The sequence below is a fragment of the Ornithorhynchus anatinus genome, chromosome 8 (genome assembly GCF_004115215.2).
Source record: "Ornithorhynchus anatinus isolate Pmale09 chromosome 8, mOrnAna1.pri.v4, whole genome shotgun sequence".
In the NCBI taxonomy this organism is placed as follows: domain Eukaryota; kingdom Metazoa; phylum Chordata; class Mammalia; order Monotremata; family Ornithorhynchidae; genus Ornithorhynchus; species Ornithorhynchus anatinus.
This window is the reverse complement of record NC_041735.1, coordinates 41,838,527-41,851,173: the sequence shown is the minus strand read 5'-3', so window position 1 is coordinate 41,851,173 and position 12,647 is coordinate 41,838,527. Positions and strand designations below refer to the sequence as shown.

General features: G+C 39.5%; 1 protein-coding gene across 13 annotated transcripts in view; it reads left to right on the top strand.

The window, feature by feature from the left end:
* Positions 1 to 12,647, top strand: part of TBC1D5 (TBC1 domain family member 5) — a 442,854-nt gene that overhangs the window by 251,128 nt on the left and 179,079 nt on the right. For all 13 annotated transcript variants that reach the window (XM_029070199.2, XM_029070200.2, XM_029070204.2 and 10 more), the window contains one exon: positions 6,679 to 6,781. In XM_029070199.2, coding sequence (XP_028926032.1) covers positions 6,679 to 6,781 — 103 coding nt within the window. The remainder of the gene's footprint in view (positions 1 to 6,678; positions 6,782 to 12,647) is intronic.

Here is a 12,647-nt window from a genome sequence, read left to right as displayed (position 1 = left end):
AGTGGTTAGAGAAATAATGGAGTACAAGCTGATAAAGCATGCATAATAGCACAAATCAAGAATATGGAAAGGTATAGTGGCCGTAGTGAAAACCCTTGGCTTACAGAAAAGTTCATAAAGGAATATAGGATTTAGGAGATACTTCCCTCATGTGTAATAGTGATCTATAAAGATCTCTGATATTTTGACGCCGTCCAATTTTCTCATATTGTCATGCCTCCTTTAGTCTCTATACCCAAACTACTTTCCTCAATGACCAAATGGACGCCTTCAACACCATCCTCCCTACTGAACGCAACTCACTTGCTCCCTTATCCCTTCACGGATCTCGTACCACTACCCTTCAGCCTGGATCACCTCTGTAGTCTGCTTCCTTGGCTCTTGTGCATGATCCAAAGAGTGCCACTGCCAGAAATCCAGGTATCAGGTCACCATCACCCACCTCAAGTTCACTCTTGTCTGGTTTTACTTTGCTGTCTCTTCTGTTCTGCAACATTATTTCTCCTTCCCTATTGATTCCCATACCCATTTTCCTCACCAGTTGTTTCAGATGTTTAACTCCCTCCTCAAACCCCTAGTTCCCCCGTTTCCATCATCTCTTGCCCCTAATAACCCGGCCATGTCATAAATTCCTGATAGGCAATGGGTCAAAAGTGTGAAAACTTCAGGATTTGGGATAAAAGGATGGAAAATTTTTCAAAAAATGAAGTAATTAAAGCTAACATTTAGGTCTCTCAAACAGAAGGCATGTGTGTCAACTGATTTATAATTTTGGACTTCTTAGTGCCTCATTTCCCATTTTTTAAGTTTGAGACCTTTATTTGTTTTGTTTGGAAACTTATTTTCTTTTTCAAGAAAATTGAAACAGGCATGATCTCCCTAAAATCTCCCCTGCCCCTCTCCAGTACTTCCCTCCCTCCTGCCCCTTCTTCAACTCTCCCATCTCCCCTAGCAGTATCTCAAAAGGGTATCTCCACCTGCTCTCATAATCCACCCCCTCCTCCTTTGTGTCAGACCCCATCCCTTTGCACCTTATTAAAAATGCTTGGCCCCTCCCTTCTTCTCTCCCTGACTGCCATCTTGAACTATTCACTGTCGAGTGACTTCCCCACTCCTAATTTCTCTTAGTGTCCTCTCCTAATTTTCCTCTTATCTCTCTGGCCACTCATTCTCAGTCTCTTTCATGGGTTCCTCCTTTGCATCCCACCCCCTAACTGGAGAAGTTCCTCAAAGCTCAGTTCTGGGTCCTCTTCCATTCTCCACCTACACCCACTCCCTTGAATAACTCATTCGCTCCTCCAGATTCAGCTACCATTTCTGTGCAGATGATTCCCAATCTACCTCTCCTGGCCTGATCTCTCTCCTCCTCTGCAGTTTTATATTTCTTCCTGCCTTCAAGACATCCTCAACTCTACTCTCTCATTCAACCCACATACTCAATCTGTCACCACATCATGTTGGTCCAACCCTCACAACATAATTAAAAATCTGCCCTTTCCTCTCCATCCAAATTGCTACCATGTTAATCCAAACATTTATCTTATCCCACCTTGATTACTGTATCAGCCTCTTTGCTGATCTCCTTTTCTCCTTTCTTTCCCTACTCCATTGGCTACTTCACTCTGCTGCCTAGATCCTTTTTCTACAAAAATCTTAAGTCCCTATTTCCCCACTCTTCAAGAATCTCCAGTGTTTGCCCATCCACCTCTGCATCAAACAGAAACTCCTTATCATAGGTTTTAAAACATTCAGTCACCTAGCCCCCTCATACCATACCTCCCTGTTTTCGTACTCTAACCCAGCCCACGTACTTCTCTGCTCTAATGCCAGCCTACTCATTGTGCCTCAATCTCCTGGAATCCCCTTCTTCTTCATATCCAATAGACGATCACTCTTACCACCTTCAAAGCCTTATTGAAAGGACATGTCCTTCAAGAGGCCTTCCCTAACAAAGCCCGTATTTCGTCTTCCGCTTCATTCTGTGTCACCCTTGCTCTTGGATTTACACAGTTTATTCATCCCTTCCTCAGCTCCACAGCACTTATGTGCATATCCATAATTTATATTATTGTCTGTTTTTCCCTATAGATTGTAAGCTTGTTGTGGGCAAGGAACTTTGCTTCCAACTCTGTAATATTGCACTCTCCCAAGTGCTTAATACAATGCTCTGCCCACATTAAGCATTCAATAAATACAATAAATTGATGTTTCTCTAACCAAGCTATGCTATGATCAACATAAATTAGAACTTTTTATGAGTAAAGAAGCTATGACAATGAAATTGGAACAATAGGAATGTATGAAATGATAGGTGAAGTAAAGAACAAAGAAATCAAAGGTCAAGCACTGTAAATTTGATATGAGCTGAGAAAATTGGTACTCTTACCAATGCTAGTTTTAAGACATTGCAAACATGTGGCCCTGACCAGTGGAGGAAGTACAGTGACCCACAAAGACTACATTTCTAATTCCTAGAATCAGAATATTTACTTCTGTATTGTGTGTCCATTACAGAATCCTTCATCTGATGCAATTCCCTTTAATGGCTTTCCACTGGACCTTTTCCCACTTCTGAGGTCTTTAATAATATGGCCAAGTTCAAAGAACTTCTTGACTCTTTTACTATTTTTGATAATTGCATTATTCTCTTGTATTATTTTTTCATTGGACTTTTGCAATTCTGTCCTCATATGTTTCTAATATTCTAGTTTGGATAACTTGCCTGGAAATCAAACTGAAAAGGGTGAAAATGGGCTGTTGGAATTTATTTACTCCAAAATCTCATTATCTTTCCATCTTCCTTATCATGATTGAGGTTGTTGGGATCATATCTTCAAAATCTGTCCAGAGTTATAAGTTTGGTGGCCATGCACTGTTTCCTAAAACAACTGCTTTACTAGCTTCGCTTGTGCAAATAAATCTCCACATCTCCTACACTGATGGTTTGCAGTTTTCTAGGTCCTTTTTGGTTTTTTTTTATAGAACACAACTGTGTGTTTTTGTTGTGGTGATTCTATATTTCTTTTTTTGGTGGGGGGAGGATTTTTCCCTAACTTTATATAAAAGAATCCTCTTCCCGCCACCCTCACTAAGCCACTCTGAGTATCGTATATAACAGTTATTAAATATAACTTTATTTAAATTCAAATTTTACAAAATTTGTGAGAGCGTAGTGGTATCTGCTGCTGTTGGTTTCAGGTATTTTTTTTTACAGGGAACACAAACTGCACCCATTCTCCCTACATTTCACTGAACACAAGGGGACCTTTGGTTGCACCCCTCACCCCCAAACCCTTCTCCTCCTTGCTATCCTTCCTGTTCTTGCCTACCCCTGTCCCAATAGCACCATCCAAAACTTCACCCCTGTTCCTTGCACCCCCCTTACTTCATTGTTCTCTCCCACATCTCCATTGATTTGGCTGTGGAGCACCCATTCCATCTTGAGCAAACTTTGTTTCATCATTGACCTGTTTGCAGTCCATTTGTTGTTCCTCCCTGTCACTAAGACCTGTCTCTTGTCTGAGGACATTGTCTTCCATGCATTGTTCTCTAGCATAAAATTGTAAATTTCCTAAGGATCAAACCTGTCTGTCACATCATTTATTGTGTGTTCACAAGTACCTAGTGTAATATTATGCTCACAGTATGTACTAAATAAATGCTTTGTGTTAACTAGTTTGCAAGAATATAAAGGACTAAAGAATTTTCCATTTAGGTCAGTAGGAAAGAAAAGCTGAAAACAGGAGCTCATAATGTTTCCTTTGCATTGGTGTCTAAGACAGAGATGAGCTGTGATCAGTTAGTCAATCCAAGTGTGATAGGAGAGTATTAAAGAATTGACTCATTCAAATCCACAAAGACCCCACCCAAAAAAAGAGAAGGGCTTTATCCAACTGACTTTGGCATTTATTGGCTTGGGCATTCAACTGGCATTATCATTTATCTGTTGGAGCTAGATGCTTGGACTACTTGATATATTGAGATTTCTTCTTGTTCTATGATTTTGTAAAGTTCAAGATTTCTGAGTACAGTTTCCACATGCCTTCCTTGCATCTTCGTTGTTTGTTCTTTCCTTTCATTCTTGAGTCCCCCGCTACTTCTCATTATGTACCTTTAATGCATCCATCACAGGTTTATGTTTCTTCACCTCATCCCCAGTCCTAGTCATTTCTTCTTTTGTTGGTTTCCAGAACTATGAGATTTTATTACACTCAAAAATTTGTGTGATCTGATTAGGAGTCACTTACCTATATAACCCCAAACTGTGACCCAAATTAGTTAAACTGTATTTAAGTAGCCCAAAGAATTATAGAGGATTAAAAACTCCAGCCAAGACCCAGTTGAGAGATTGGTGAATGCCCTAGTCACCAGGATTGAATAAATTCCCCAGGGAAGGTAGTCGCCAAAGTTTGGATTAATCACTACCACAAATCTGAAAATACTAACGTCAAAGGGTACAGGGTAATTCTTAAACCTATTGAGTCTCAAAACTGAAGGAGCGAAGCTTGGTCATCTGATTAACAAAAATTAAACAATTTGTGTCACAGCCATGTCATTGTTTGAAGACTTTGCTTGGGGCAATGAAAGGAAAGAAGACTAAGTATAAAATAACTCGCTTTCCTCTTTTTTCTGGTATAAATTAAAAAGAGGGAAATACTGTGCCACATGGAATGACTTCCGGTTAGGTCTCAATCAGGAGGTAAACTCCAAGCACCCAGCACAGGAAATTTTCAATTGCCTGACTTCCACAACACACTCTCAGGAGAACTCAAACCTGCTGAATTGCCATTCATGGTGGCTTTCCCACCATTTGAAGGAGCCAGTCTTCTGCAAGAATGTCCCAATATCTTCTAGAAGTTTGAGAAAAACTTGCACTGTGGGGTTTTTAGTCCATGTCTCGGTTCCCTACAATCCTTCCACCAGCCATTTTTAAGTGACTTTATAAAGCACCATGCTCTGTCCTTAATCTCTAGTAACCTACTGCTCCTCTTCCTGATTGCTTCTCTAGATGTGTTTCTTTTGTGGGATAACATAACTTTGAGGTGTAATATGTGGTTGATCTGTATGTAATTATTCCAGTCATGGACCAAGACTGATTATACTTTTGACCCATATTTGGCAGTATAATGAGAATAGCAGTAAACAAAGGTTTTTCCTTTAGTTCTCCCCTTTAAAAATTTATCACTGATTGATTTTACAAATTCAAATGGAAGCAAATTTTTTCTCTTTTCAGAAGTACAGTACCTCATTGGACCTACTTGTAGAATTTTAGAGTAAAAATTGTTTTTTATTCTAAAAGGAAAACTGAAACTTCAGAAATTGATACTAAGATTGCAGATGGGTGTTGTTGCACTTAGATTAGTTCACTGTGTCTGCCTCGTGCACATCTTAAGTCAGTCATATTTATTGAGCTCTTAACTGTGTGTAGAGTACTGTACTAAGAGCTTGGGAGAGTACAGTATAACAGACACATTCACAGACACATTCCCTATCCACAACAAGTTTACAGCCCACAGGGGAGACAGACATTAATATAAATAAATAAAATTACACATATGTAGATAAGTGCTCTGGGGCTGGGAGGGAGTTATGATAGCTGCTAAAAATGGGCAATTTGAATTACCTGAAATGCAATTGTTGTAGATTTCCAGCTTTTAATCTGGTAAGTGGTTAGTATGCATGCAAGCAAAACCATAAATTGGTGTGTAATACAATTTACATGATTTAGTGGACAATTATTAAACTCTTAGTACTGTGTTTGGTAACCTAGTATTGGAGTTTATAACATCTCCAAGCCTTTTCATTAGATAATACCTGTGGAATTACGTTCAGTGTGCCAACAGAGATTTCCCCAAAATTCCTCTAGTGTTTTATTTTTCCTCTGGTGTAAAATAAAGTTACAACAGTTAGTTTAGGAATATTTAGGTGACTTTTTTCCTCAGTCAGAAGCCAGTGCAGTTCAAATCTAATCCAACAATTATTTTTTTTTAAAGTAACAGTAAAATCCCTGAATTTACATAGAAAACATCTTGTTACTTTGTAAATAATTAAGATCCTTAATTTCAAAGGATGTTTTAATTATAGATATGAAACCAAAACTCCAACATTTGCCCTTTTTTTCCTTGAAAAGGAAAGTGGACAGATACTCATATACCCACCTTTAGGCTGGTAAAACAATTGTTGGGGTTTGCTTGGTTAAGTGTTTGTAAAAAGGAAAATGTTATCATTTGTCCTTCTCCCCCCACCCCTACTGTTACTTCATTAGAACATCAGTCCCACCACAGAGAGAAGCAGTGTGGCTCAGTGGAAAGAGCATGGGCTTTGGAGTCAGAGGTCATGGGTTCGAATCCCGGCTCTGCCACTTGTCAGCTGTATGACTGTGGGAAAGTCACTTAACTTCTCTGTGCCTCAGTTACCTCATCTGTAAAATGGGGATTAAGACTGTGAGCCCCACGTGGGACAACCTGATTCCCCTGTGTCTACCCCAGCGCTTAGAACAGTGCTCTGCACATAGTAAGCGCTTAACAAATACCAACATTATTATTATTATTAGAAATTGGATGGCAGATAAAAGCTTACATGGGAAATGAACAAAATCCTGGGTGCATCCCTAGGTGAAGAGTCTGAGTGATTTTTTAGTTGCTCTGCCATCTTCAGAATTATTTTTTTCTTTTTCAGGTTTCCTGAAATGCAATATTTCCAAGAAGAAAACGTGAGAAAAATCCTTACAGATGTTCTGTTCTGTTATGCCAGAGAAAACGAGCAGTTGCTTTATAAGCAGGTAATCAAAATATTGTACAGGTGGCATCCATTGACTCAAAATTTTGTCTACAGCTTGACAAATGATAAAGCAATAATGTAGGTTTTATTGTATCCAAAGTTGTATCATAATGCTAAAGCAATCTAAGAGATGCTTGTCAGCTGCATGAGGAGGAAAGTAAGCTCATTGAAGCACATATGCTTCCTCATTATAAGACATTCTACCAAATTGTCTTCGATAAGGCTGCTCAATCTTTTCTTACAACTTTTTGGAGTTTGTTTATAAACAGCCCCCTTGGAATCAATCTAAGTAATAGCATTTTGAATGCTTAGATATAAAAATTTTAAATTCACTTATAACTTATAAAAATATGAAATACAGCATAAAATAATGGCATAACTCATTAGTCTTTAAAGCAGGTATTTATCCTCTAGATTATATAAGCTCTTTGTGGGCAGGGGTCATGTCTACCAACTCTATTGTACCATAGTCTCCCAACCGCTTAATGCAGGGCTGTTTATGCAGTAAGCTCTTAATAACTACTAATGATTGATTAGAATCAATTAGAATTGATTAGAACTTTTAGAAAAAAGTTTCCAGAAGCTATCCCTACATTAAAAGTTCATGTTTAGAATGGCTGTTTACTTGTCCCACCCTAATTTATGAAAGCTCAAAAATTTGGTGTACCTTTTGTAATAAAATTTAAGCCATTTAAAATTGATTATTCAGTGTATTTTTAGAAGTGTATATGTTGTTAAAACACATAATGTAAGTATGAGAGGAGTGAAAGTGGAATTGTTCAATAACATCAACAAAGCAAGTTTAGTATTCATATAGAAGATATACATGTTATGAACAGCATAGGTGGTTATTACAGGTGGTTGTTGGTAAAAACAGAGAACTATTTTAACCTGAATTTCTAACCACTCAATTCTTTTCTCTTTCAAATATTAAAAAATTCATTTCTTTATAGCAGTATTAGATCTGCATAGTGGCAGCATTTCAGTAGTTTTATGGGCATACTAGAAGTGAAAATACAGTTATCAAAACAGCATTTGTATTTCACTACGTTTTTTAAGAAGATAGTTTGTTTAATCTCTCTGAAGGGCCCTTCCTCTGCCTCCTTTCTCCTAAATGTGGGAGTCCCTCAAGGCTCAGTTCTGGTCCCCATAAATTTTGCATCTACACCCACTCCCTTAGAGAACTCATTCACTGCCATGGCTTCAACTACCATTTCTATTCACTCAATCACCTTGCTCCCTCCTACCTTACCTCCCTGCTCTCCTGCTACAACCCAGCCCCCACATTTCTAATGCCTATGCTCCTCTAATGCCAACCTGCTCACTCTACCTCTCTCTCGTCTGTCTCACTATCAGCCTCTTCCCCACGTCCTGCCTCTGGCCTGGAAAACCCTCCCTCTTTACATCCTACATACAGTCACTCTCCCCACCTTTAAAACCCTATTGAAGGCGCATCTCCTCCAAGAGGCCTTCCAGTTAATCAATCAGTGGTATTTACTGAGCACTTACTATATCCAGAGCGCTGTACTAAGCACTTCCCTGGCTAAGCTCTCATTTCCCCTTCTCCCTCTCCCTTCTGCTCACCCTTGCACTTGGATTTTCACCCTTTATTCACCCCCTCCCTCAACCCCACAGTACTTATATGCATATCTGTAATTTATTTATTCATATTAACCTCTGTCACCCCCTTTAGTCTGTAAGCTCGTGGGCAGGGAAACATGTCTACCAACTCTCCCAAATGCTCAATAAATATGATCGATTGTGCTTGGCAGATAGTAAGCGCTTAACAAATGCCGTCATTATTAGGGCAGTTTTATAGAATTGGATAAAATGAGATCTGTGAGTATATTTCTTCAGGACATCTCTGCTAGTTCAGTAGTGCCCAACTTCGTGTTTTCAATTAATGTGACCCAATACTTGGAGGTGGGGAGGGAAATAGAGGCTCACATTCTGAACAGTTTATATACAGTTTTGTATCTCGAAAAAGAAAGTAATATTTTACTTCTGGGTATGACCTAAAAAGCGAAATTACTCTCCATACATGGTTAAAATCTTGTAGGTTCTATACAGAGAAATAGTACCTTGTTGTAAAAGGACTGAATATTTAACCGGATCAAACTTAAGAAAAAACCTTGAGTTTCATCACAAGCTGTTAAAGCTATTATTTTGTACTAGGTGACACCCCGTTTAACATAGACCATATTGTTAATAGTTATGGGATTTTATTGAATTAATGAGACTGTTATCATGGTGTAGAATGTCTTGCTGAGTTAATTGAAACCGCAGAGATTTTATAAATGGTATTAATGAACTTTGACTGCCTGATGCTTCAGCTTTAATAAAGACTGCTTGGTGAGCTAAATGAACACAGGCAGATAAAAGAAGAGGTTCAATTTTGTGAGCCTACAGGCTGTTGACAAAGAAAACTTCTTTACCTTAATTTTTGACTGGTATGAGTTGAGTGCTTCTGTGTTTGCTGAAGAATATTGATAAAAGCATAAAGGTAGTGGAAAGTGAGCCCATTTAGATGATGGAAAAGCCAAAATTGTATTGAGCATACTTTTGTGGGAGCTGTACCAGAAGGCTTTGACAAATAAGAAAGTTCTTTTGGGGTCTTCCTTTCTTCACCCTTCATTTTTAAAAGAACCCATGTTTCTGGGTGATTACTCTTGACTTTTTTCTAGTCTGAAGTCAAAAAGAAGGAATACACTGCTGCTCAGTACTTTTCCAAGGTTTTGTTTCAAAGTAGAACATGTCAAGGCAAAGTTATCAGTCAGTCAGTGGTATTAATTGAGTGCTTACTGTGTGCAGAGCATTGTACTCTCCCAAATGCTTAGTACAGTTCAATAGAATTGGTTAGACACATTCCCTGCCCAAGTAGTCTAAAAGGGGAGACAGACATTAAAATATATTATGGATATTTCCATAAGAATTCTGCGGCAAAGGATAGGTGAGGGTGATTATCAAGAGCTTAACAGTTCCAACTGTATAGGGGACCCAGAAAGGAGTAGGAGAATTGGGGGCTCAATTGGGAAGGCTTCTTGGAGGAGTTGTAATTTTAATAGGGCTTTCATTCATTCATTCAATAGTATTTATTGAACCCTTACTATGTGCAGAGCACTGTACTAAGTGCTTGGAATGAACAAGTCGGCAACAGATAGAGACATTCCCTACCCTTTGACGGGCTTACAGTCTAATCGGGGGAGACAGACAGACAAGAGCAATGGCTTTGACGGTGGGGAGAGTGTCTGTCATATATGAATGGGGAAGGAGTTCTAGGCTGGAGGGGAGGACACAGTCAAGGAATTGGTAGCGGGATGGGTGAAATCATGGTACAGTATTCCACTCCCTTCTGGGTCTCCCTTATATGTGGATTTGCACCCTTTATTCACCCCTCCTTCAGCCAACAGCACTATGTATTCATAATTTATTTTTATTAATGTCTGTCTTCTCTCCAGAGTGTATAAACTCACTGTGGGCAAGGAACTTGTCTAACACTTCTGTAATAATGTACTCTCCCATATGCTTAGTACGATTCTCTGCACAATGTAAGTGCTCAACAAATGCGATTAATTGATAAGATGATGTTAGAGGAGTGAAATGTGTGGACTGGGTTGTGATAGGAAGTCAGGGAGGTGAGGTAGGATGGGGCAAGCTGACTGAGTGTTTTAAAGCCAATGTAGCAGAGCGAAGTAAAGACTGGATTAGGAGAGACAGGAGGCAGTGAGGAGGCTAATGCAATAGTCGAGTCAGGATATGATAAGTGGTTGGATCAGTGTAGTAGCAATCTGGATGGTGAGGAAAGATGGGATTTTAGCAATATTGTGAGGGTAGAACCAACAGGATTTGGTAAATATGTGGATTGAGTGAGAAGGATATAAAAGGTAATCCCAAGGTTATGGGCTTGTGAGGTAGGGAAGATTGTGCTGTTTTCTACAGTGCGCGGGATGACAGGATTTGGGTGGGAAGAGGAGTTATGTTTTGGACATGTTTAATTTGAGGTGTTGGCGAGACATCCAACAGGCAAGAGGAAAAGTGGGGCTCCGGAGAAGGAGAGCGATCTGGACTGTAGAAATAGATTTGGGAATTATGGTCTTTCGACCCGCTTGGTCTCCTGCTGTACTGAGAGTTGGAGTGTTGGCTTCCATTTCCGTGAAGTATGTGCAGTTCACTGAGAATTCAGTGTTACTTACCGGTAATGTAGTTATCTGAAACCCTGCTAATACTCCAATAGAAAGAGTCCAGTTCTGAGAGTTGGGACCACCTGCTCTGCGAGGAGGGGAAGGCCTGCTGGGGCTCTGCCTACGAAGGTCAAGCACCACTCAGAGAGCTCTGTCAGATCTCTTAGCCAGCCCATCCCCCTGGTCCTGCCTCGCCCATCACCACATGCAGTGGCCTTTAACTGCCACCATTGCCCACCTTTCTACTTCTAGTTTAGGGACTTCATGAGTCACTACCTGTACAGGATCAGTACCTGTCCAACCTTAAATTAGCGTAAGTACAGGTGAAAAGTGACATTAAAGAGAAAACGCTTTTATTTCCATGTAGACATGAAGAGAACTTCTATTTCACTTGAGGCTTGCCCAGTCCTTATTTTATCTCCAGCTTGGTAGAGGAAAATAAATCAACTCTTTCCAACGAGAAGTTGAAACATACCACATTTTGTAAATATCTTTTAACTAGGATGTGACATCATATGACCTGAAAATAATTTTTCAGTACTCCATTGATCTTGTGCTTGTGACTGAATTTGATATAAATATTCTATTTTTAGCCTTCATTAAATATCACTTGTCATGAACTTCCACATTCTGTGATAGACTATTTGACCAAAAAGATAAATACCATACAATATTGTCTTCTTGTGAGGCATTTGGCCAGAATTTAACCAGTGTAGAATCAAAATTGGTGTCCCTCCATTCAACATTCCTCTTCTCCTCTTCTTCTGGTGCAGTGGAGCAGGAAACTGAATGTGGCCTTATTCTTTACCTTGATTTTTGTCTACCACACAAACTGTAACAATAATAATAATAATAATAATAATGGTATTAAGCTCTTACGATGTGCCAGGCACTATACTAAGCACTGGTAGTTGGGTTGGACACAGCCCCTGTCCCACATAGGGCTCACAGTCATAATCCCCATTTTATAGATGAGGAAACTGAGGCCCAGAGAAGTGAAATGACTCACCCAAGGTCACACAGTAGGTAAGTGGCTTAGTTCTAGCCAGGACTAGAATCCAGGTCCTTCTGACTTCCAGGCCAGTACTCTATCCACTAGGCCACACTACTTCTGAGTAATTATGGGTTATAAGGAGTGCAATATCAGCATACATTGAATGCACTAAATGGGGAAGGCAGAATGACCTATAGTGAGAATATCAATACTCATATATTCAATCTGTCACCTAATTCTGTTTGTTTCACCTTCACTACATGGTTAAAATCCAACCATTTGTTTCCATCCAAACTGCTACCATGTTAATCCAAACGTTTCTAATCCCAGCTCTGCCACTTGTGTGCTGTGTGACCTTGGACAAGTCACTTTACTTCTCTGGGCCTCAGTTACCTCATCTGTAAAATAGGGATTGAAAAAATGAGCCCCACATGGGAGAGGGACTGTGTCCATCTCGATTTGCTGGTATCCACCCCAGCACTTAGTACAGTGCCTGGCACATAGTAAGCAGTTAATAAATACCATCATTATTATTATAATTATCTCACCTTGATTTACTGCATCAGCCTCTTTGCTGACTTCCCTGACGCATGTACGTCCCCATTTCAGTCCATTATTCACTCTGCTGCCCGGATCATTTTTATACAAAACCAATTCGATCCACGTTTCCCACTGTTCACAAAGATCTAATT